The following is a 26,235-nucleotide window of genomic DNA, read 5'->3' on the forward strand; positions in this document are numbered from 1 at the left end:
GTTAAACAAATTTACTCATATATGCAGCATACAGTCAGAGAAACACAAGGGTGTTACAGACTCTTGCTTTTGCCCCAAATAAAACCAGCAACAACAGTGACCTACACCAAGCATAGAAAAATAAATGACACTCCAGTGACGAGTGAGTACAGACTTTAAGAACGTTTACAGATTTTGCAGCGTTTCATTTGAACAATACAAAAAAAATGATAAGTGACCTCCAAAAATTCACACAAATTACACTTTTGATTTTCAAAGTGTGAAACAACCACAGTTTGCTGAAGTCATTAAACTTCACCTCCAAACTACTCGGCCATTCAGTGTAAGTATAACTGTAGTATTTTACAGCCACATACAGATTGCACATAAGAGCACAGGAAAGTGGTTACAGTAAGTCAGACATAAAAATATATTCTTTTTACAAAATGTGCTGGAGCCAGTTTAACAGAGATATTTTTGCCTGGTCTGCAGTCTTTGTCCCATCTTAACTTTGCTCTTAAGTCAGTTGGATATAATTTAGATGGCTTCAAACTTCGATTTTTAGCCCTGCAGCCTCCAGGAGTGAGAGGGTTCAGGAAACAGACACCCTCTCTACATTTGTAATTAAGGCTGAACTGGTTAATCCAGAACCATACATCAGGACTTCCCTCAGGGACTTTACATGAGAATCCCCAATTCTTCTCCACTCCCCTCATGTTTATAAGCCATTGTTGCATGTCATTAACTTTTAACTGCGCTCTGTTTGTGTTTTCTATTGTTTGTTGGTCTTCACCTCTCTACAACCCTCTTTTCCCTCTTCTCTTTCATCTCACACCTCAAACTGGTTACACCACACAACTGCTCCACCCTGATCCTGGTTATGATTTCTTCCTCCTCACTGTTGCCAAGTGCCTGCTCATATGGGAACCTTGGACTCACTCTAATATTGTGGGTTCTTCAAAACAGAAAACACAGTGAGTTTATGGTTGCATCCTGAGCTTGACTTGTGTGTTGTATTTAAAGTAATCATCCTTTGTATCTTCCATTTTTTCCAGAAGAGAAAACCCTTTCTGCAGGTAGCTGTGCAGTTTGAGATGGCCCCTCAGCTTTATACATTAACCTGACTTTAATTTACACTGTATCATTTAGGCACATTTAAACAACAGTGAAAGCTTGTCTGTGTAAAACTGGCCCCAGGTTATATGTGTTACTGTGTGTTATGGTAGTGTTTAAAAGTTCAGTTCAAACAAGTATGAGCAAACTTACAAAGGTGTGAGTCTTCATAACAAATAATGACTCCACATTGCTCCATTCATCACTGCCTGCATGACTCATTCACCTCAAAATGAGACGTCAGTGGGAGGCAGTGACTTCTCTCAGGTTTATTTTGCTTCCCTTTGCTAAGCCAGGAACTTTGGCTGTGGTTCACCCTTGGATAAGTCTAAACATGTCATCTCGATCTGACATTACATCGCTGTCACAAAGCCGATAAACACCAGAATGATGATGGTCATTCGTTTTTTCTTGTGCACCATAATCTAAAAAAATAACATGCTGTGTTTTTAACGTGGTTAGCTGTTTGCGGTTAGGAAATAGCACAGTTTTTATCTTTGTCCTTTGCACCCAGGCTGTGAGCTCTTCTCCGCCTTATGCTGCCCCTCAGGCCAAAGTCCCTCTGCCCCTCCTTCCCCTCCTCTCCGCCTACGTCTTTGCCCTCCTCGGGTGGCTGCTTTCGAAGTTGCGGGGGTAGAGGAATGGGCTGTCCCAGGAAGTAGCCCTCTTCCTCTGAGTCTGAGGATGAAGAGCAGGTAGAACAGGAGTCTTCGTGTTTGTACTGTCCCGGATGGAGAGTCAGAGAGGAGCCATTGGAGCAGCCTCGGCTGTCTCTGTCTTTCTCGCCTCTCCAGTCCAGGGAGTCCAGCCTGGGCCTGTCGGATCGCGAGCGTCGAGATCGCCTCTCTGACCCCTGGTGTAGAGCAGGGTCTGAAGGGATGCGGGAACGACCCCAACCTCGCCTTAAATGGCGTTGCTGGTACGAGGATCCATCTGGAATAAAAAGAAACTATGAGAAACACACACACACAAAAAAAACTTCACATGAATGAGTTATTTCAAAGTGCCTGAAGACATACCCAGCAGATCCATGTCTGGGGGGACGCCTTTCTTCAGATGTAACCTGCTTCCGAAACCTCCCTCCCCCTCATCTTCATCCTCCTGGTTTTCCTCACCCTCTTGCAGCCCCTCCTCATTCTCATCTTCATCCTCATCCTCGTCCATAGAGTAGCTGCTGCTGATTGGCTCTCTGAAGCTGACTCTGGCTGTGTTGCTGCGAGTCAGCGGGGGTGGAGAGTCACAGGGTCTGTCCTCTGGTTGCTGGAGTTTTGGCGAAGGTGAATCCCGGGGCAACAAGTCACGAGACTTCATGGGCAGGGGAGGTGGGAGGACCGAGGGGTTGTCCAGAGGAAGCGGAGGCGAGTCAGGTGAAATGAGTTTGTTCACATGAGAGTTTTTTTGAGGAGGATTTGCTGAAGAGAGAAAAATAGAAGACATATTGTAGTTAAGAGACAATGAAAAAAGGGTTATAAGAAGCATATAATAGCCATGCCAGTATCAGTGGTTTCTGATACCTTGCATAACTTTATTTGTCTTTTCCACCCAAGTCCTACAGTCATTTTCAGTAGAGGTTCCTCTTGAATTAAGACCACTTAGTCCAGTACTTCCATTTAGCTCTCCTTCAGGCTGGGGACTACTGCCTGGAAGTTTGATAGCACAGTTCCCTGGAAGTAAACTGTAATGTGGAATGTCACTGGGCCAAGAAGGACCTAAGCCATTCCCTAAATGAATGTGTGGAAGAGGTGAGTACGAGCCTCTTTGACGAGGATGATGACTGGGTGAAGGAACTCCATTCTGAACTGGAGCAGTACAGTGGATACCTGAGAGAAGCAGAGAAAATAAATGTGTTACAATAAGCACAAAAACATAATCCATGTGAACTCACTGCACAACAGTTCCACTGTTATTCACCTCTGGTTTCCACTGCAGTATGAATGCAGTCTTTTGCAGGAGCTAAAATGGGGTTGATGCCCTCTAGTGGCTGCAGTGGAGAACCACACTGTAGCTTGTGGTGTTTCTCTGCTGTCCCATACCGTCTGTTATGGTGAGGCGATCTGCTCTGCAGGGCAGAGTCGCAAGAATCCGAGTTATTGGGGTCTTCTCCCAGAGAGCAGGACCTGGAACAGAAAATAAGGCCCCTGCGAGGGAGGAAGGGACGCCCCAGGAGAGGTAGCTGACAGCGGGCGCAGCAGAAACACGAGTCCACAGCGTGCCAGTGCTGACCGTCGTATGTCATCTGACCCTGGTCGATACCTGAGGAAATATTTGTGTGTCAGCTGTGGAATTTAAAAATCAATCTTTATTACCTCAGAGCACATTTAAAAGCAATGCATAACACGTTATACTATCGGTCAGTAGTTACTTTTTAGAACTCTGACATTAGTGATGCGTGTGATGTGCCCTTAGAGAACGAATATGGTGTATTACAAGCTTCTTTGAAAGAATATACCATCATCAGAATATCTGCTCAGAGGATACACGTAAACGTTTGCCTAAAGTATCACGACGTGTCTTTGCTTCATCGCAGCTAACACCTTTCTCACTCAGCACTACATCCTACATGAAAAAGACAAAGGGTCTCTTTAGCATACAGGAGATCACATTACAATAATGCAGAGCTGTTATTAAAATGATTCACAATTTAAAAAAGGCAGACATCATCTTCATGCTCTCAGGCAAGTATTGCAAACTAATCCAGATCCAGATTTTTTTAATTAATTCATGCATGCTGATTTTTTAATTTTCAGGCATGGTGGAGGTGTGCAGTCTCTAGCTGCTCTTCTTGATATATTAGTAAATTATTATATGTCCTTTTGTAGGCTCTGATGATGAATAACAACATGCTAAAACTATGCAATATTATTAAATAGTGACGTCAAAGAAGATGGAATGATTAAAGACAAATAAACACTTACATTGCGGGTATATACAAATTAGGCTGGTAATGTGAAAACATGGCTTCACTAAAAACTTAATTCATTAAACTTAGTTCAGTACCTATGTGTTCTCCACAGGTATCACAGTACTCTGCGTACAGCGACTCGTAGCAGGAGCAGCAGTACGGTCGACTCTCTCTCATGATGTAACGCTGGCCGCCCAGAGCAGCCTCACATTCAAAACAGCAGAAGTGCTTCATGTGCCAATATCTTCCTTCAGCCTCCGTACACTCATCTGCTAGAATAATCTAGGATTAAAAGAAAGTGAGAGACAGAGAGGTAATTTCACAGGTACAGAAGTAAGTAAACTTCAGAACACTGAAGAACTAGGTTAACAAAACAGAGTACAAAATATCCAATCAGTGCCGTTCTGTTTGTAGGCTTAGCCACTCCCTGGGTCTAACCGCCAGTTGTAGGTCAGTTGTGGTAGATCCATTTGTCAACTATCTCAACTAATCCCTTAAGTCACAGCGATGAGCTATTCAAAACCCAAAGACATCAACAGAAAATTCTACAAATAGCATGCACTGGTTCTGGGAAACGCTAAAATACAACAATAGCTAATCTGGGAATGGCTACATGAGAAAGCAAAGATATTTGAACTGGATATTCTGAAGTCATGCACACTTATGTCCCTTATTATTTAATGACAAATGAAGCAGACATAATATCTGAAGCTGATTCAAAGTCTTGAATTTGTACTTTAGCTTTTCACTATAAATTTACTTATGAGGCCCAAAGAGATGTCAATGCAAGTGAGGAAGGCCATCATAATGAGTGGCCAAATCAACAACCTGGTCCATCCTGTTCCACCAAAAGGCTCAAAAGACCACAGAAGACAACTAAACTGCATGATGACAGAATTATTTCCATGGTTAAGAAAAACAGCTGCATAACATCCAGCCAAGCCCAGACATCAAGGACATGGGTACATCAAAGTCTACAATTAAGAGAAACCTTTATGAATGGAAATACAGAGAGTTTACAAAACAATGGTAACCATCAAGAACAAGAAGGCCAGATTACATGTTGCAAGAAAGCATTAAAAAAGATTCTGGAAAAAAAATGGACACATGAAATCAAGTCACCTGACTCCAACCCAACAGACCATGATTTTCAGTTATTAAATACAAAACTAAATTCAGAGACTCACAAATAAGCAGCAACTGAAGGCAGCAGCAGTAAAGGCCTGCCAGTGAATCTAAAAGCAGGGAACAGAATTTGGTATGTCCATTGATTCCCCTGAGGCAGTCATTTTTTTACACTTTATACAAGTATAGAAACAAATCTTCATATTTAAAATTAAAATGAATGTTGAGCCTCCGAAAGTGAGGAGTATGTAAAAAAATGTGTGTGATTCCAAAAAAGTTAACATAAATTTCTTTGTTAAACCCCTTTAAATAAAGCTGAATGTCTCCACTTCATTTACATATTACCTGTTTGATTTACAATCCACTGTGGTGGTGTACAGATGAGAAAAAAATAAAAAAAATTGTGTTTTGTCCCAAAAAAATTAAGGACATAACTGTACGTTTTTCTCTCCTACTGTAGTTTACTTCAAAAAAACCACCACACACTATTTTGTGTAACTTCCCAGTTTTGCTAAATGCTCTCAAGTGCATTTAGCAACTTGGCATTTTTTATTTGTGTTGGAGAACAATGCCACCTGTGACTAATTTACTAATTTACTAATGCCCTCACTATGAAAATCCAGTCACTGCTAACTCACTAATGTTTCACCCATTCACGTCATGTTTTATGACGTTATGCTGACTTGCTGGCTCATTCTCATTCAGCTGCCTGGGGATGGACTCAAACTCCACCATCTTGGGCTGCAGCTGTTACTGTAGCTCTTGTTCTCCTCTATAGATTCGCTGCTAGCTAGCGGGCCACTCTAACCAGAAGTAGCAGCAGGTGGTGCACCGACACTGAGCTCACGCAGGCTGTGGACACGAACAAAGACTATCATCACCAACTTCTCTCCAGGATGATAGAGCTGGCGTGTGGCCGTGGAGAGGCAGTTATTGTTTGTTAAAGTAAGTCTACTCTTCCTTGTACACCTCATATATAGAATTCTTTAATAACACAAGTGTGCACACTCCCCCTTTTGCATACACTCACGTATACAAATAAAACACATTACTGTGGGAAACATTTAAAAACATTTAATACTGTTGTTGCTGAGATTTTATATTAAAACAAAAAAAAAAGCAAGAGGATTTTGGGGAGACAATCACCTCATCGCAGGCCTGGCAGCGGGGCTTGAGCCTCTCAGCGTGGTGCCGACCACAGTATATCTGTCCATCCTGGTAGAAGTAGATCAAATCGACCAGCAGTTCGCTGCAGGAGGCACACTGGAAACATTGAGGATGCCAACAGCTGCCGTGTCCTGCCCGACTCGCAAACACGGCTATATCGCCCCCGCAGATCTGTCTGCCACACTGGAAAAATAGATGGGTGGGGGGTGGTGCAGAGGGAAGCAAGTTAGGTGGTATATCCTTTGACAAAATGGTAAATGCTCCAGGTTGCACAGCAATTTACTTCCACAGCCCTGTAATCATTAAATCTCAGTGTGATGTGGCCCCTGAGCTGTGCCTGTATCTACTTGCACCTACACTGACTTCAGTCTACATGACTCGGACGTGCTTTTTTTATGCTTTCATATGTGAGGTGCTCCTGTTTATAACTTTATGTCGGCCTCAACAGGAAAAAAAAATCTCTACCTGCTGGCAGATTGCTCCAGTCATAGTTACTGGGAAAAGTCTTACAACGCCCCGCCCCAGGTTTTCTCTTTTTCTCTGCTGACTGAACAGACGCAGCTCCTTTTTCTCCTCCTCGTCCAGAGAGTTACAGTACTGGGGCTGAAAAAGACAGAAACTCACATCAGCATTCAAACAACTAGACCTAAAGTATGTATGTATGATGACTGTCATAAACAATTTATCTGTTAATTATTTTAATGACAATAAAGTGTAAAACTCTCATCCCAAACCAAAAGATAGCAAGTAAGAGTCTGCGTTATGCATGTCCCCTGTATTTATTTTCAAGAAATACATTTCTCTGTTAAAGCTGACATTCATTTGTTGCAGCTTTGAAACCCTTTCATTCTTTTCTTTAATATATTTATTGTATAATTGAAGCAGAAAGGACCATTATTAAGGATTAACAGACTATTTTATTGTAAAACTGGCTTTAAAAATTACTATAGGAAGAGATTAAAATATACTTTATTTTTTCCAAAAGTTGCGAATTTCCTCTTTACCTACCAATCACCCAAAAAAGAAAAATTAAAAGAAAGAAGCTTAATAAAAAGAAATAAGGTTAGTTGATTTTCTTTGTTGCTTTTTTAAACTAAAAAAGGCATGTCACCCCTATATTAAAGTCTAAAGCATCCAAAGTCAGAGTCGCAGAGATGTTACCTCACTGTCGTGGGCTGGAAGCTGGTGCAGCAGCTGTTTGATTCGGTATCTCTCTCCTGGACTGTTCACATAAGGCACCCTGTCCTCTGGTAAGCAGCTAAAATATTGGTAAACCTGAATGACAAGACAATTATGGTCATATAGAGAATATAAACACCCACTTATCCAAATACAGAGCAATTTAATTTACAACCAGTCTATGCACGAACATGTCCAAGTAAATGAGCATCACGTAGGCCTGCACAGCATTAATTTATGTCTCGACTTCTCTTGTGCACCCTGATTGTTACCTGTTCGGGCTTGAGCCCAGGTGGAACCCATGCATACTCCTCGGAGGCGCAGCCTGAGTCGTCATCAGAGATGGAGTGTCTCTGGAAGTCAGATACTAGCTTTGTCATCATCTTTTCCAGCTGCCCCGGCACCGGGCGCACAGCATGCTCTTCTCGTACACACTTGCAGTGCACACAGATCTTCCTGTGGAGACAGAGGTGTTCCCGAGGACTTTACAACTGATTTATAACCCAGGCAAAACTGAACTACTGTCAAAAATCTTGGTAAACACAACTCCAAGCGTTCTCCTGGATCTTCGAGTGGCCAGGTGTGAAAAATACAATGTTTTTGACCTGATTTCAGATGTATCCGTTAGATTTTTTTCACTGTGACCATTAAAACATATTAAACATTTAATTAAGCCAGACTTTTATTAGGATTAGGCCACATTAATGCAAACACTCTCACTGTGCATAACCATATTATTTATGAACACACGCTGCGTTGGAAACATTACGTCACAAACCGGCCCACACACTCAGCGAGACTCCCTGCCGTCACAAATTACTAATACAACAGTTGTCACAATCTGATTAGGGGCTACGCAATCTACAGATCACTTAAAACTATCTCAGACCAGTTCATGCCCTCATTACACCAAGATCTTACAGGATCTGCATCAGCGCCAGCACACCCAGAGTATTTTTCTACCAAACAAGCAGGAAATCAGGTCATTGGCATAAGCTTAGCTGTCAATCCGGGGCAGTTAGGACTGGGAGGTGAAGATGGGAGCAATAATCTCCCTCAGCCTCGTATTACAACCTATCTTATCCTCAGACTGTTACAATCAATCTGGTGGTGGGTGTGCCTGTGTGTGGGACCAGTAGAGTCAGAATAAAATGCCCAGGGCTAACAGTGAGGCGTGGGTGTCACGTTTTTTGTTGTTGTTTTCTGGAGCTTGAACAATATGTCCATAAGCAGCATGTATTGCATGTGTACATCTCCGCTGCGATTGCATAACAGTCTGCCAGCTGGCACTTGTGGCTCAAGTTCACAAGGCACAAAGCTGCTTTATATCAGCGCCCAACCCCCACACGACCAAAAAGCCCGCACACACCATCACACAACTGCTCGTAAAATGCATGAAGACTCCACCTCTAATCAATTGCCTCATAAAAATTATCCAGGTGACAGCCAGTAATCACTGCATGTCATTGTGAATGCGCTCCTCTGTCTTTACCCAACACAAGGTAATTCTTGAATAGTTGACAAAACAGAGATGAGAAGTACTTCTATGGGATTCCAGTTCCTTTTCTCAGGCCCAGAACTGCACATTCAGTATATGCAGCTGTCTTGCATTGGCATGTTCTGTGCACATGGCTGCCAAGCAGTTAGCACCAATATAAATAATTATAAACACAGCAAGAGAGCTTAAGTTAAGCTACGGTGGCACAAATCTGTTTCCCAGCTGTATTTATGTGGATTCCTACACAAATAAAAGGTTAGGGGAATGAAGATGCTCAGCAGGTGACCTGGCACTATGGGACACAGATGGTAGATTCTCCACCCTCTCACCCCACCAGTACCACCAGCAGTCTGCGCACCACGAAAGCATTAGCAAGTGCTTTAATTACAAGCAGGTGCCAACTCTCACATGCAACCTACAGTTACCGAGACAAGAGCCAATTTGGAAGAATGTGGGGTATAAAGGTATTACAGGAAAGTCTCAAATTATGCCTCTCTGTGCAAATGCCTCTGCAGGTATTTCACCAAATTAGGGTCCCTGTTTGAACAGATGCACATGCCAAATTATTGACATATGCTACACTTTGATATGAAAACACATTCTGTCTGATATTAGCCCATTGTTTTGTCTTTTATTTATCTTTTTCACAGATCATTGAAATATCCATTTGTTTACATTTATAAACTCATTTAAAGGGTGATTTGTTTTGTTTTTTTTAGCAAGATTTCTGTTCTGGTGGATGAAACTGTATGACTGAAATCAAGACAGAAATGTGATAGTAGTGTCTAGTAGTGCCTTTCTTCTTTTATACAAAGATGGGGTACATGCACATGTTCCAAATGCCCTGTAAATATACAACCATAAATCTAAAGGCAGTAACCCCAGTATACGATTATCTGCAGTTATGGTACAGAAACTCAGGAAGCTTTTCTAAAACATTCCCATTTTATGGCTCTTTTGCAAGTAGTTGTTTGATCATGACTTTAGAAACATACAAACAGAGGGCTATTTCAGCAGTGCCATTTACCAAGATGTGCGGTGCTGAGCCTTGTCCTGTTCAATTACTTGAGTCACAAGCCTCTGATGTAACACAACTACGCTCTGTCCCCTCTGGATATGTGCAGCGCCACGTTGAGCACTGATGAGTCAAAAATTCTACCAAGAACGACCAAAAGAGACAACATCCAGTCAAAAATACTTGCCTGACATTTTTAGAGCAGGTTCTGCAATGTCCCTTGCTGAGAGTTGCAGTGGTCCCTGTCGGTTGCTAGTTTGCAAATGGCAAAAAGCACTGAGGGTTTTTGATTGGGTTACATATTGTGAGTGGTGCCTTACTTAACGGAAGTCTGCCGCTTAAATGAATTTTAAGATTGAGTCAATGATACCACTTAAAATAACTGGTTAAAAATCCTGGTGATTTAAAAAAAATGTAATGCTGTGCCCAAACTTTTTAAATGCAAGAAAAATGCAGCACTAATCCAAGTGCAACTACTGCATGCACACAAGAAACATACCACTCAACAGTTTGTAACAAAAGAAGCCAATGTGCAGTTTTTTGGTGGGTTTTTCTTACATGTATGAATACAAAGTTAGTTTGTTTTTATTAAGACATGGCAGATGACGCTTTCACACTCTGCCTCTAAAGTTGCTTTAGCCAGCCAAACCACAATCACCGATACGTCTGGTAAAACTGATTCTGTTATTGTTAATGGTGTATCTTTTGTTTGTATTACTGGCTATAGCAACTGAATAATACTAAATGAACTTAATAGTCTGACTGAAAACATACAGATAAGAAGTGTGTGTTTTTCCACCGACAGAATGATTAAATGGAAAGATAAACAAACGAAAATAATGATTTAAAATTTCTTCCCTTTGGTTACTGGGTTAGCCAGTAAAACTTTACCCTGCACTATCACTGATTTCTAAGTCTTTAAATAAAGCCGCCCTTCTATTATGTTACCATGTCCTCAAAAGCTAATGTGCGATATATAATAAGCCAGTTGTGTACAAGGAGGGATTGAGTAACAGCAGTATCTGTACATGACCTCATATTGCACACTATACAGATAATTTTACAAAGTGTACAAAACAACATAAAGTCAGACTAAGGAACAATAATCATCTAAAAGCATTTTCCTTCACATCTCCCAACTTAATTATTATTTGAGTTTCTTTTCTGTCTAATCCTAACAGTAAAATCTGGTTTCTTCATTACCTGTTGTGACCATGACAAATTAGTCCGACTTGGCCTGTTGATGGAGTCCCATGCAGACTTGTGCTGTTCTTGCATCCGGTAGGTTCCTACTGCCTTGCCGTCTGTCTGTCAGTGAGAGCAGGATATTCTATGGCAGGTCCTTTCCATCTGATAATTTCTCTGTCTGAGCAGCTCTTTTCAATGTCCCCCTAGAGCCCCCACTCCCACCCTCCTCCGCCCCGATAGTAGGCGCAAACAAAAGGCTCTGAACGGAACCATACACTACACAAAATGCAAACACAGATCTCAAAGTACACACAAGCCATGTGACTTTTAAATCTGCCCACAAAGATAAGCTAAAGTGCACATGCCATGAACGTTTCAATTAAGCCTCTCAATTTACTCACGCTGCCTTTGAAGATATGAAACATCAAGTGACAATCACGATGCATAAAGTCACTGCGTCTTTCCTCCCCTGACCAGACTGCTGTAACCGATTCATAACAGATGGACGATCTGTAGCTTGGATGCAGTTATTAATCATAAGCGGAGCAGATTTTGATCCTGTGAGCAATGCTGTGCTGTAGAGTGGAGTATTTATAATGTTATGTGATCAAGATGGCCATGCACGAGTACAAAGTGTCTCTAGTGATATATCAAATCGACAGCATGGCTCATGGTCTCTGTGAAGTCACGACACATCTCCGAAGTCATAGCGGCTCATCCGACTTTGGTCACTCGATGACGATGAATACCAGGAAAGACATGATTGCTCAAAAAGATGCAGCGTGATTACAATCTTTTAATAGAATGATCTGTTTTCTCTTTTTCCTCTCTCTTTTTTTTCATCCAAGTCATCGGAGGTGCTTCAACAAACAGTAGATTATCCCTTTAGTCTACTGACAACAAATCAATCTGCAGCTATTTTTGACCTCACTGTTGCTTCTTAAACACTTGGTGCTCATATTATAGTCCAGAGATTATGTTTTCATTTTGATGGTTACACAGATAAAGAAATGAAAACAAAAATTTGCTTTACTACTGCTTTACCTATTTCTTTTGCACTTTAATGGCAATATGATTGATCAGGAAGATAATCAGAAGACTAATCAATACTGACAAATTTGCCCCACTACAACTAACTTCAAGCAGCCTATCTAGGAAATTATAGTTAACTAAAATAAATTTAAAAAACCATGTGTGGAAAAACGCATTTTATTAAACTGAAAAACAATACCCCATCAGCCTTTTACGGCTGAGAGGTACGATTTGTCAACGTGTTTGTATTTTTGTATTATATTATTTTTCAGTAGTTAACAACAATCCAAAAAGTAACAACCATATCATAATAACAAAAGTAAAGTAAAACTGAACATTTTTGAAGATAAAAACAATGAAATGAAATGAGCAAACCTACTGGAAACTAACTTAAAACAGTTGTAAACAAAAAGATAAAAACTGGTGAAAAAATAAATAATTCTAATCCAGACTGTGACTGACCCTACAGGTCTATTATAGGTCAGCATATATTATTAAAACTGGTGAGGTGTCGAGTATAGCAGCCATATGATAACTCTTTAAAATGCTGCTGCTGGTGTGATAATCTATACCTGCAGCAGGGAACTGTGAACCCTCCACAGATCTGGTTCCAAGAAGCAGATGGGCCTCCTCCCATAACTCCCTGACACTAATTAGTGACAGAGTAATTGCCGCATGGCCACCCAGACTAATAGCAATGGCGACTTTGAACACTTCTGAAGCGTGTTGGGGACCTGTGGGTCAAAAGTAACTCAATTCACTTGCTGCTGGGCAGCGGAAGCACCATCTGCCCCCACCTCAGTTTAAGCTGTGCCTGATAAAGCTCAGGATGAAGATGGATCACTTCCCTCTCACCGAGCATCAGCAGCTGAGCCTGTGGTCACTTGGAAGATCTTCTCCATCAGCAAAGGTGTGAGTTTAAATTGGTTATTTAGACAGATGCAATTAGTGCCAGACTCCGAGGTCTTAAAATCTGACCCCTATAAATCTCAATCATTTAATCACTTTCATGTTTTCAGTCTCCTGGATCGCCTAAGAGACTTACAACGTCTAAACAAGACATTTATCCTTGTCAGCTCACCCAATGTCATTTCGGATCTGCCCATCAGCCAAGCGAGTAATGACAAAACGTAAACAATGAACTACAGCATTTTGTTAATGCTGCACAGATTAAATGCACTGTAAACAGATCAACGTGCATGGTAGAGTGCGGCACACATGTTTCAGATTACATCTTAACTTCTAAGCTTTTGTCTTGACCCGAATAGAGAGAAAACTGAAAAAGGAAAAAGATAAAATTACAGGCTTTTGGCTTTATGAAGTACACATTCCTGCCTTTTGTTTTACTCTCTCATCACGAGGCCAGTTTGCCTCAACCATGCAGTACACATTAGGGGTTATAAATGCAGCCTTCATTATCAGGAATAAATCTTGTGTGTCAGTGTCAAACCCTGTGATCATCCTCAAGAGTTTCTGGGTCTGTAAGCACCAAACACAGCACAATGTAGTTGAATCACCTAGTTTCCTTCTAAGTGACTCATTCTTTAATCTTTAACTTCTGAAATAATGTGAACAACAAGCAGTAACCCTTAGATTTGCAGTGTTTGTCGAGCTGGAGCAGCCTCTGTTTTTATTCCATACATTAAAGCCTAATGAAACACAAAAGTCCCATCTGAAAAAGGAAAAGTGCACTGAAAAGCAGAAACTGGAGAGACAGAGGGGGGTTTGAAGTGGTTGAGAGGGTTGCTATCACAGCAGTAAGGCCTAATCTTATTAGCAAGATTGACAGGATTAGACTAACCAGAGACCCTACCAGCTGGATATACACTAAAGGACTAAAAGAGAGAGGACAAGGAAAGAGGGGCTCAAAAGAAAGCACACAAAAACAGACCTGACAGAGGAGGTTGAATTGTTCATCAGGAGGGACTTTGGTAGTGTTTAACAACTCTGAACAAATAAGTAAAAGAGGTATACGGCAAGTACGAATAAGACAAATTAAACCCTCTGAACACAATGTGAACATGGTATGAAAACATTTATCCCCCTGCTGAGTACAGCTTCGCTTGTGTCTATAAAATGTTACCTCTCAGAGGATTTATACAACAGAAAATTAGTTTTTACCCCAAAAGTCTATTTCATTAACTCGCCTCGAAGGTCAACCAGTATCTGCCCTGTAATGCTAAAATGAGGTGTGGTAGGCAATGTATTGATGCTGATAGTACTGATGTTAGTGGTGCGACGGATCAAAAAACTCATGGTTCGGATCGGACCACGGTTTTAAGTCACGGATTAGATAAATTTTTGGGTCAGCAAAAAAAGATAAGAAAAATTTAATTCGCTATTTATTAATTTAAGTATTTTTTGCCTATTAAAAAACATTCAACTCAAGACTCATTCCACGCAATTATATAAAAAAACAAATTAAGGTGCAATATAGGGCAGTGCAGGGCTTTGTATCTACCACTCTGCTGTGATATAATGAGCGGTCATGGTCACGTAGCTTTCGGTTGCCCTGGAGGTCCACCCATCTGTAGCTAGGGCAACAGAAGATGCCTGGGACAGTTCAGCCATAACTTTACACTTTTCCTGCTCATACATGCTTGGACACATACATCTTGTCACTAAAGTGGATGTGCAACAGGATATAATAGCGTGGCTCAAGCATGTTCATCATATGTATAAACTGCTTGTTTTGCACAACGTAATACGGCCTCATGTCAGCAGCTATAACACCCCAATAGCTTTTGTAATAGCTTTAGCCCGGTTGGATTGGGCAGCAAAGGGCTGCTTAAATGCCGCAAACTCCTCTGCTCCTCCACTTGGACCACTAGCGCTGGCCATAACAATCGCTTGACAAACTGACCACGCGCACCACACACATACTTTTTTTTTCCTTTATCGAATCTTCGGATCACGTGCGTGCCAAACCGTGGAGTGGGATCGGTTCAGATCATAGATCAACAGTGATCCGTTGCACCACTAACTGATGTACTTGTACACTCATGCAAAAGGCACATGTGACTGCAGCCAATACTTTGCAGCATATGGCATTTTGCTAATTTGTTATTTGCAGAAAGTATGCAGGATAAAAAAACAAACAAACAGCAACAACAATAAAAAAGGTCTATTTTCTGAAACTGAAAGATAAAAATAAGAACCGTACAGTGAGCACAAATCCCTGATCTTTAAGCAGTCTAAGTTGATAACAATCAAGCCTCTCCATCAAACTGACCCAGATCCACCAAACTGACTGGCACGGTGGCACCTGCCCCTGAGTGAATCAATATATACTCAATATATAAAGATATACTTAAGACTGGATGGTAACAGGTCAGAGTTAGAATGCCAGCAGCCCCGATGCTCATTTTCAGGTTTAAAAAACTCTAGCCTATGCTGGGACAGTTTGACCAATCAAAGAATTACAAAGCACCAAGGGTTAACTAGATCCATTTTTAGTCTGCAAGAAGCACATGCATATGTCCATACGTTCATCTGGTGGAAGGAGCTTAAAACAGAGGGGAGCGCTGCAGGAGAGGCTTGTCTTTTTTAATTTTCTGCCTAATGATGCTTTAAGTATAAATCACTGCAGATTGGACATAATGCACATGTTACAGGAGGCCTACCGCTAATCCCACTTATTTGTAATGCTTCTGTTTTTCCCCATGAAGAAATAATGTTAAACTAAAGCTGCTGTTATGAATATAAGAGCTTAATAACACATGTGTCTGTAACCCTGATTCTTCTGTATCTCAGAATCAGTAGCGGTGATCTGCGTTGATCTGTGAATATCATGTGCTGCCTGACTGGGTCATGTTTGTTGTTTTCTAATGTATATCTGATCTGTGCTCATTGCATACATAGATTACAGCTAAGCTCCTTTACATTGGCTGACATGATGCTGTCCTTCTTAATACATGTGTAAAGAACACAAACACAAATACATCAGTTTGACACTCAGATGAAACCTTTTTCTTTTTAATGCATACATGTTTTTTGTTTGCAAAACGATTAAATAGCTAAGGGGTCATGTTTCTATAAATCACGTTTCCAGCTAAAGTGGCATAAAAAAAAAAACAGCCATAAAATCATTGCTTTTATACTTTGTTTTGCTTCTGAAGTCCAGCAGGGCAAAATGACTCTACGGTATGAAACAAACATTTCCTGCAAAGCTCACAGGCACCGCTGTCAGTGTTTAAGAGTCCTACAGTTCATACCTCCAGCCATGGACACGGAAGCCGGGGCACTGGTCTCCGCAGCGCATACAGGGCTGGCCTCTGTCTGGATCCTCTTCCTCCTGCTGAATAAAAACACAAATCACTTTAGCTCACATAATTTCTGACTGGAACATGATTCAATTGTGTCTTTTGGCAAAAGACACAAAAGAATAAGGATATAGAGTGTTTGCTAGACATGAAGGAAAAGCATCAACACCGGAGTGAGCTAATGAACCACCTAAGCCTCAAGCAGAATGTTCTTAAATTCAATCACTTCAGCCTTTAGTTTAGCATGTTTGTGGGGGGAGCGCGGGCTTTCATTACTCGTGTTAACCAGTTTATTAATACCCCCCACCCCATTATACCAAAACCTTACCTAATACTGCAAGCTTGAAGTCGCAGAGATAGACATAATATCCATGTGTTATGTCAGTGCAGATAAAACAGCAAACTGTGAAGTGACAAAAACTACAGTTCCTCTAGTGACTATTTGAGGTTTACAGCCAGGTATAAAAATGGTTTGGGCACTATGAATTAGGGGTGAGTTTCAAGACTGCTTTTTATATTATTAATCCCTAATATGGACAGTTTTCATTTTCAAAGTTTAGGTGAAAATGTTGATTTTGCTATGGCTGTGTCAGGTAAATGAGCCATAAACCAGACCTTTCAACCATGTTTGTAGAAGGTATTTCAGACTAATTAGCAGATACTGATGTCTGTGTTGCCCTTGAATAGCCTATGTTCTATTCTAGTTAGCATTAGCTAACACGCCACCCTTTCACCAAAATATAGTCATTTCTGACTCAAAGAAACCAACATGGCAGCAGCAAAAGTGTTAATACTGAGATTTTGAAATGTTTGGTCAAAAAAAATCACTGGGCCACATCCTACTGGCTACATTTATACCATCTATGACTTACATGTTAATACTTCCAACTTAAAAGCAATAAAAAGCAGGTTTAGAGCATGGTTAAAGAACTGTCTTGGGCTCTGTGGATTCAGCTTGCTAAATGAGCTTGCTTCCTTTACCCAACAACTGCATTCTACCCACTCGCCTAAATATGGTCACTATTCTCCAGCCCATCTATCTTTTATATACAGTCAGTGATGTGTACTTAACACTGTATTTTTACTAACACTGTACTTAAGGCACATAAACCTAACATCACTGATAGTTTGAGTAGATACTGTGTGCTCCGGTACGCCATGCCTGTACATAATAAAGTATTCTTATAGCTGTTTGTGTTTTTAATCAATGCAGCAGTGGGTGTTTAATTTTCTAGGTTACAAAATACACACAAAACGGTAAGCGATACCCATAATTTGGCATAACAATCCCCTTACAAAACCTGTTTACTTGAGCTCAGCTCAGCCACACAGTTACATATTAAACTCAACAGTGAGTTCAAGCAAAGCTCTTTGTTTTGCAGAAATATATGGAGGAATACATGACAGGTAGTTAAATCCCAAATATTCCTCTTGCCAAATATGCTGACTGAGCATTGCTGAAGGCAACTCCGCAGCTTAGCACTAAATCAGCCGCTTCATATCTCAGTTCTATTGCTGCAGCTTTACTGCATACACAAAGCTCTTTTTAGAGATGGGAGGAAGGAAGCAGACACAGGATGAGAGCTGCACCCTTTCCCTCTCAGTATAGTTACTCTGTCTCTACCTTTTTTTCTCTAGTCCTTTAATATACACAACCTCTATCTTATTTGAGAAGAACTTACTGTTGACAGAGGGGGAAGCTTACAGTTCTTCCCAGGTTGGTAAACAAAAAGGAAGCTACCTAAGTGTTTTTCCCTCTGCTGAGATTCTTACTTTTTTTGGCCACAACTGGTTTGAAATTCTACATTAAAAAAACAACACCACTGAGTTTAACAAGCGAAGTAATAAAATGCAGATATGTGATACAACACGGTACCTGTGCGTGCCTGTTCACCTGTCTTTATTTTTCAGGCCACACTAACCACATAATCATTGTTATTCACGTTAAGCCTGTTTTCCCAAGCTGAGATATTTATGAGCCATCTCAGAAACTGCAGCACATTACTTTGACTAGTAATCAGTTTACTTCGCTTATCTAACAGACATCTGAGGGCTGAAAGTATATTATTAGTGGAGTGAGAAACCACAGAGGCATAAACTAAAAAAAAAAAGTTGTTTCAATTTTAAAAAATTAGGTGGTTTGAGGAGTTATGTAGCTGTTTTTAGGGTTGATATATTGAGGTATTTTCAATAATGACAGCAGAGAGTTTCGTGGGAACTAGTTAATCCAGAACTACTGTATGAGTTATAATTTGCATGCCTTTTTTAAAGCTTTGCCATTTAAAAAGAACACGATGACACACACTGGGATCAGTTTTACTCCACACTGCCTTGCTAATCTCCTCTTTAATTTGGCTTGGACTGCTGTTAGCAAAGCCAGGTATGAAAGGTGACAAGACGGGTTAAATGAAGCGTTCAGATGATTTCTGGGTGACTGAACCTTTCAGTTGTTATTTCCTTTGGAAGGAACGGCTGAGATGTCGCACTGACAAAGTGACAGACCGAGCCCTGGAGGCACACACTAAAAAAAAAGTCTGTACATCTAACACTGTTGTACAAATGCAGCCCTACATATTGCATTTATTAAGGTTTCAGCGAATGAAAGTGAATAGCTGCAGGATAAAAATGCTTTTGGAAATTGTAGCTGACCTGATATGATTACACTTCAGGATACTACAGGGTGTTACTGCTTTTCAATTCAAAGAGTTAAGAAATTAAATGACACTTTATATGTTTATGCTTTCGCTGTAATTTCTCTCCATTCAGACACCCTTTTGATATTTTAAGCAAAGCAGAAGTTGATTAACAAAGTTTCTTGTGCCAGTGCACAAAAAAACTGCTTAGCTGGCCAATTTTAAGAAGTGACATCAACATCACAGAGGAATAGAAAACAGATTTAGAAATGTTTTCTTGCTCCTTACTGGATTTCACTTTTGGTAAGAGAAACCAGTGAAACCGATGCTTAAAGTTTGTTGCACTTGTCTGAAGGTGTAACACAAGTAATTTGACAAACATTATAGTCTCTCAGCCCCAATAACAACAGACATGGAGAGCCAACACTACAAAGTTGGACAGAGATGTTGTACGCTAAGTCTACGTAACTTTCAAGAACAATGGAGATGTGAATGAAACCCATAGTCTGTTTACTGGGCAGCACTAGGTGACTCATCTGGTTGCAAAAACATGTCCAGTTGCATGAATGTGTATAAAAAAGCGTGCCTCTCCAACTTTGATCTGTGACCTCAGTAAACACTTTTCCGATGACCTCATGTCCTAAATATTCAGTTTTAAGTCTTACTGAGAAATTGTGATCCCCACTGGAGTAAAAAAAACAAACAACGACAACAAAAAGATTAATCAGAATATGCTTTAGGAAGGGTCTGGCTTATGATTGAAGAGTTGCTATCCTATAGCGTCGTGCCCAGTTTAATAACACTAAAAAAAATGGTTAAGTCGGTCAGCTCCATAACCTGCTAATGGATGATACCAACGTGATTACATCCTTCAATCAGTTTATGGATTGTTTATATAAAATCACAGAGTGTGAAAATTTGTCTTTTATTGTTTACAAACAAAATATTTGGGGGGTTTTGTTTTATCAAAAGTTTTGATAACCCTGCCCCATCTCTTAGTTATGCTGTAGGTTGCTGGGAAACGTTCCACGAACCAATGAACATTTCTTCTTCTCTCTCAACTTTCATGTCTCTCAACTTTCAATTTTCATGTCATGAACTTTTGTCTTCTTTCTCCGATAGTTTATGTTTTGTCCTTGTCTCTCTACACACTCTTTCCTTTCTTCTATTTCAACTTACTCCCCAATCAGTTGTGGCAGAACTAGTCTCCAGGAGGGCACAGCAATCTGCCACAACTAATTGCAGATTGCTTGATTCAAACACTCACATGCTTTGTGAGTGTTTGACTCAAGACCCATTACACATGATTTAAACATTATTGAGACTTGGGATGTTGACATGACTGTTTGTGAACTGCCTTCACAAAGTTCTGTAATACACACATTATACAAATTGGAACTTTCTTTTTCAAAGCTCAAACTAACATTCAAACAAATGAAAACTACAACTAAAGATTTCAACCAATACAAATTAGGTGATCATATCCACTCTAGAAACTAACTGAAACATATCAAAGTGGCCACCGTAGGCAGTGAAATTTATTAACTGATTTACTGGAACTGTACAAAACAGATTAGAGGTTCAACATTATAGCATAAGTATTCACTCACTTAAGGGCAGACAGTAATTAAGAGCTAAGCATTGCTTCAATGGTGACGTAATAAAGAAAGAAAGATTAGGAATCCTGAGAAAAGCTTAAAATTACCTAAAAATGAGCCAAAAGGAGAACATGGAATCATATCCAAACATGCATTCAACCATGCCAGTAGGGTTAAAATTAGCCATGCCATTAGCCATGGTTGCAAATTCAAACTAAATTAAAAGATGAAAAAAAGCACCAACATCTTATTGGATACCCCAACAGTTAAATGAAGCAGGTAATAGCATTTATTGCAGTTTGACAGTTTTATCCCACAGCCTTGAATATGCCTCTGTCAGTTCTATATTGTCTTATCAAGGCTACACAGACCTGAAGGTTTTGTGTGTGTTTTCTTTCAGGCTTCCACCACAGATAAAGTGTCAAGTTTGCATCCTGACAAAGAGGTTTTCCTTTTGTGCTGTGAGTGAAGGATGTGATGGGAGTGGTGATAGGAAGTTTCTTCTAAACCGAGTGTGGGTAAAGTAAATAATACATTCACAAGTCCAGGGGGGCGCGGATCATGTGTTCACACTTTGAGCGGCGTCAAGACTTTTCATATCAGGTCCTTTGTTTTCACTAAGTAGGTATAAAGTTTAATCACGTGGCATGTAACCAGGTAATGGACAAACTGAAAGGCTGCCAGCTTTGTTATCTGGCATCAGCATGCAACAGCACTGGCTAAGCCAGGGGTTACATGCAATAATTTAAAGGAAAGGATAAATAATAAATCTGAATGATATCATGTGGCCCATACTGAGGCTGAGTGAGGTAGTGGAAAAAAAATGGCTCCCCACATAAGAGAGAATGACTAAGTGTTGGTTTTGGACCTCGACGCTGAGGTGTTGGATGGATTAAGCATTAACAGGAAAGGTCACAGGTCGGGGGCCTTTGTGGTCTTGGCACGCTAAGTGGACGCACCTCTCTTCAAACATTCTACATTTTCAGTGTCCAACATAACACCTTCCCACATTGGTCCCCTGGGACCTTCAGATCTGAGTTTTACTGGTCCCTCATGTATTTTTACAGGCCCAGGGGTACTATTAACTTATTTATAAACTGCTGATTGGCCTGATCTAATCTAACAGACTTTATGAGTAGATGTATCTTAATCTGCAAAATAATTTAAAAAATATAAAATAAATGTACTTGAGCATTTGCTTTGTTGCTCTCTGAATGGGTAGAAGATATAGCTCAAATAAGAATTAAACCTGCATTATAATCATTGTTGTGTCATAAACCTTTTTATTGAGAAATTAAATGTTTTCTTTGCACTCATGCTAATTACATTTTACAATTGCATGAATATACTTATAGTTGTAAATGTGAGTGAGTGTGTAAGTCCTGCAGCACCATTGTCACTTTTCTGCTACGTTTACCGTATTTTCCGCACTATAAGGCACACTTAAAATCCTTTAATGTTCTTTAAAAAATCGACAGTGCGCCTTATAATCCGGTGCGCCTTATATATGAATTCTGGTTGTGCTTGCCGACCTCGAACTGATTTTATGTGGTACACGGCGCTCAAAATTCTGTCAAAAAATGTTCTAGTATGACTTTGGTACGCTACCAAGCCACACCGCTTGATGGATTGTCTGAGCATTACGGCTACCGTAGTCAGGAGCCTCGTGGAGTAATCTGGGTCCAAAACTCCCTCCCCTTCAGGTCCCAAAGTCAAACGAACACCACGGCATCACTGAGAGATAAAAACTGGCTAAATTCTTTCATCTTTAATAAAATGATCAGTGTTGCTGCTTTACCAGGTGTAACAATTAAGTTTAACATCCAGGCATCCATGAAAACAGAATTTATTTAATTTAACGGAGTTAGAAGTTAGCAGGAAGTTAGCTCGCTAGTTTCCACCTAGCAAGCTAACCACCTGTCTACCTGTGACAGTAACAAACCCTGCTTTCCTTCCCTCTTACATTTACTTTGATGATAAACTTTTAGCAAATCAAGGCATTGCTTCACAGGTACAACTATAATTGGTGAAAACACAGTCACTGGCCAGAACAGGCCACTGAAATTGCCTGGCATACTATTTTACTTGGCCCAAGCTGGGTTATGTTGAACCCTGATTTTGCAGTCACAGTAGAAAAAGCACATGTGTTACTAATACCATGAATTAAGGGACTGCACCAAGACTCAAACCAAGGCAGCTAAAGGGATTTCTAGTTGTGACACTTCCCCTTTTCCCTCTGTTATGTTTCATTATTTTTTTAGTAAAATGAAATTCAGCTATAGCCACATCTACATCTTTATTGCTAGAAAAAGTAGGCAAGTTCAGTACACATTATCTTATGACAGCAGCTTCTCAGATCCCAAATAATTGTAGCATAAGAAAGCATACAGTCAAATTTGTCAAGCTGTCATCTGGGAAGGAGTTGAGAGCACAATTAAATTGGTTATATCTTAGCAGAAAAAATTGCAGATTCATTTATTTATTTATTTATTTCACACATGGTACAGCAATAATTCATTTCCCATACACAACCTTCCTTTCAATTAAAGTAACACTGTTTCCATGCATGAAAAGGAGCAGGAAGAAGAATAAATTCTTAATCATTATATCAATAATAGGGAAATTAAGAGATCGCCATCTTGAATGACAGAGTAGGGTTTTTTTTCTTTACATATTTACATCTACTTGAGAGCCATATGGGAAATATTTGAATCTAATGAGGCTAGTCTATCACTTCAGCACTTGAGTGCTTCGGTAAATATATTATTTGAGACACTGTGGCAAGGAAATCATGAGTTTCAAATTGCTGCTGAGGGCCTTGTTTACTTACTGTGTACATAGTCTCTATTCTCAAATCATGTACACTAATTAAATTTGTAATCCAGCCTAAATCAAAAGGCTTTTGTTCAAATATGTGTTCAAAGCTGCACTGTGGGAGAGCAAAGTCTACAGTCTATGGCTTATTTATCACATTTCAATGTCGATTACACCACATTTACGCAGAGGATTTCTTGAAGAATATTTACAAGAAAAACAACAGAACATAAATTAAGATGTTTGTGTAGTGCTGTTAAATTACATGACAATTTATGACTAAAATGTATTTCAATTGCCAAGAAAAGGAAGACGTTTAATTTTCCATCAATTTTCTTAACCGCTTAACCAGCTCAATATCGTAAAGGCTGCTGACCCAGCTGAAACAGGTTGGGAATGGGGTATGCCTTGATCCATCAGAGGGTTAATGCAACCAATTTAGAATTACCAGTTAACCCAGAGGAAACCCATGCCACTAAAGGGGGAATATGAATAACCATTTAACGACATTTAATTAAACTGCAGATCATTTCTAATCTCACATCCTGGCATGAATTACAAAGCCAGTTCATCCCTACTGAGCCTCACATAGGTCTAAAAATTGTTTAAGTTAGACGATAAGGGTTTTTCATGGCTTAACGGGTCTTTGGGCCAGTGACTACGTGCATAACCATGACTGTTCTACATGTAGTTAAAGAAAAGTCTTTGATACCTTATTTAACAGAAGTATGTCTTCTTCTGTTATTTGTAGTCATTTTGCAAACAAATTGTACTTTAGTAAGAGTAAACTGAACCCCTTTTTGAAAAACGGTTAAAATAATTATATTGGGCTTGCTGGTTGTCCTTTAGTGGAAGACCAAAATCTCTTTGGTCACCAACACTGTTTCCTGTAGATGCAGGAAAAACCCCAAAGATATATACATAGGTGTTGAACACTGGTGCTGTAAGATGAGTTAAACCTCACTTTTCTAATGCTGGTGTAATGAGAGTGTTGCATTAAATATTCATGATATTCATTAATTCTTAAGGACTGTTATTACATGCACAGGTAGGAACAGGTGTGTGCTTTGTGTTACGATGGAGTATTTATACAAATTAACATGAAATACTTTTTTTTTACCCTCAAAGTCATTCAGTCGGTAAGACAGGCACCTATTCTATGTTAATTTCAATGTATAGGTTAGTTATAATAGTAGCTGGATCTAAAGTCACTGAACTCACCTGGACGTTGACGTAGTCCAGGTGAGCTGCGGAGCCAGATGTTCCATGTCAAAACAGACGTAGGTGTTCTCCCATCGTCACTAAACTCCTGACTATTTAGGCTGCTTTTTATAGCAGCATTCCAACCACAACATAATTGAATACACAGCATGAAAGCTTGACAAAGGTAATAAACACGTCCAGGTAACAGCTACCCCATCCTAACCTGCACAGGTACAAAGATGACGCACATTCACCCTTCTGACTACACCTGAGGCACCCGACGTGATCCAAGAAACAAAGAATGTGGGTCTGTGTGGCAGATAGATGATTCTATTTTTTATTCTCCTATTCGAGCGTAGGAAAAAAATGTTGGAGGGAAACAAAAGCCAGGTGAAGGTGGGACGAAGTTCCGCTTGGGCTGCTTTCTGCGCTGGATTTCAATGTACTAAAAGTTCATTTCACGCCTGCTTTTACAATGAAAATGCTTCGGAAGCTTTAAATCACTCCAAACTCTACCTTGTGCTGAAAGATGATGATATTCAAAATGACCTTGAAAGTTATTAAGGTATAAATGTACGGGAAAAAACAAAAAACAAAACAGGCACCTACCGAGCGGTTGGACCGTCGCTTTTTAGATCCGCGCAGGAACATGATGCTGGCTGGACGTTAAAAGCAGTTTTCCGGTGAAGAAGCAGAGCAAAGCAACGGCGAGCGAGAAAAACTGTAAGTAACACGCTTTGTGTAAACTACATGCCGTTTCTTCCAGACTACCCCCGGATTCTTCTTTCCGTCTTTGCTAAGGAACTAAGGAAGGAGTTTTGGCATTCGAACTGATAAGCTAGCTTAAGTGTAAAATACAACCTCCGGCGGAGACTTCAAAATAAAAGACGCACTGAAGTATATTCTTGTCAATTCTTGAGCAGAGTCAAAATTTAAGCAACGTTAACAAATAAACCTTAACTAAATATTCATTAAAAATTTTACTTATTCAATTTTTCACATTGAAACCCATTGTTCAATCAAATTGATGCCGTGCCCTTTTTTATTTTGACTGTGTGGACACGGATCTGCCGCAACCTGTAACCTTGGTGAACCTCCAACTTTACCTGTCCTGCTCCACAGAGACCTCAATAGCCGACTGTCCCAAAGTTTTGGCCCGTACTTCACCTTGGCTACAAGGAAGTTGACGTGGATATATGCAAAGTTTTGTAAAGTCTACCAAGACATTTTGTTTTATAAAATACGCACATTCAGAGCACAAGAGAAGTCAGCCACGTTGGCTTTAGCTTCAAATTAAATATTCCTAATGGGGCGACAAAATATGCACACAGATGGGGTTAGGGTGGGGGGTTAATATTACTCTCGAGTTCCAGTGGGAAATAGTTTGATAACATCCATCATGACCCCAAACAAGGGATTATCATTCCACTGCAGGTCTTTAAAATAACACGGGTCATAAAATGGTTATTGCAATTCGAAGGCAGCAGCATCAAAGCTCAAAACAAAGTAGGAAAGGATTTACATAAA

At 40.1% G+C, this 26,235-nt stretch overlaps 1 protein-coding gene across 4 annotated transcripts; it reads right to left on the reverse strand.

Moving 5' to 3' along the window:
- prickle3 (prickle homolog 3) lies at positions 1–25,522 on the reverse strand. 4 transcript variants are annotated; one of them, XM_063463831.1, is made up of 11 exons: positions 25,318–25,522; positions 16,413–16,492; positions 7,738–7,921; positions 7,448–7,561; positions 6,752–6,889; positions 6,266–6,469; positions 4,090–4,276; positions 3,004–3,345; positions 2,607–2,912; positions 2,112–2,504; positions 1–2,025 (listed from the first exon to the last, which is right to left on the reverse strand). In XM_063463831.1, exons 1-11 carry the CDS (start codon positions 25,357–25,359, stop codon positions 1,565–1,567), a joined length of 2,451 nt encoding a protein of 816 aa, XP_063319901.1. In that variant the 5' UTR covers positions 25,360–25,522; the 3' UTR covers positions 1–1,564. The 4 variants fall into 4 exon arrangements, with proteins under 4 accessions (XP_063319901.1, XP_063319900.1, XP_063319902.1 ...); XM_063463830.1 differs by having other exon boundaries at positions 16,413–16,495; XM_063463832.1 differs by lacking the exons at positions 16,413–16,492; positions 25,318–25,522 and adding exons at positions 11,182–11,286; positions 11,568–11,734.
- Between the last annotated feature and the right edge of the window lie 713 nt (positions 25,523–26,235).

This window comes from Pelmatolapia mariae, linkage group LG20 (assembly GCF_036321145.2).
Source record: "Pelmatolapia mariae isolate MD_Pm_ZW linkage group LG20, Pm_UMD_F_2, whole genome shotgun sequence".
Taxonomy (NCBI): Eukaryota; Metazoa; Chordata; class Actinopteri; order Cichliformes; family Cichlidae; genus Pelmatolapia; species Pelmatolapia mariae.

Coding starts and splice junctions, on each gene's coding strand:
- prickle3 (XM_063463830.1), bottom strand. CDS start 25,359: ATGTTCCTGCGCGGATCTAAAAAGCGACGGTCCAACCGCTCG. Junction 6,890..7,447: donor TTCCAGCCCACGACAGTGAG/GTAACATCTCTG, acceptor TGTCTTTTTCAG/CCCCAGTACTGTAACTCTCT. Junction 2,505..2,606: donor GACAAATAAAGTTATGCAAG/GTATCAGAAACC, acceptor TTCTCTCTTCAG/CAAATCCTCCTCAAAAAAAC.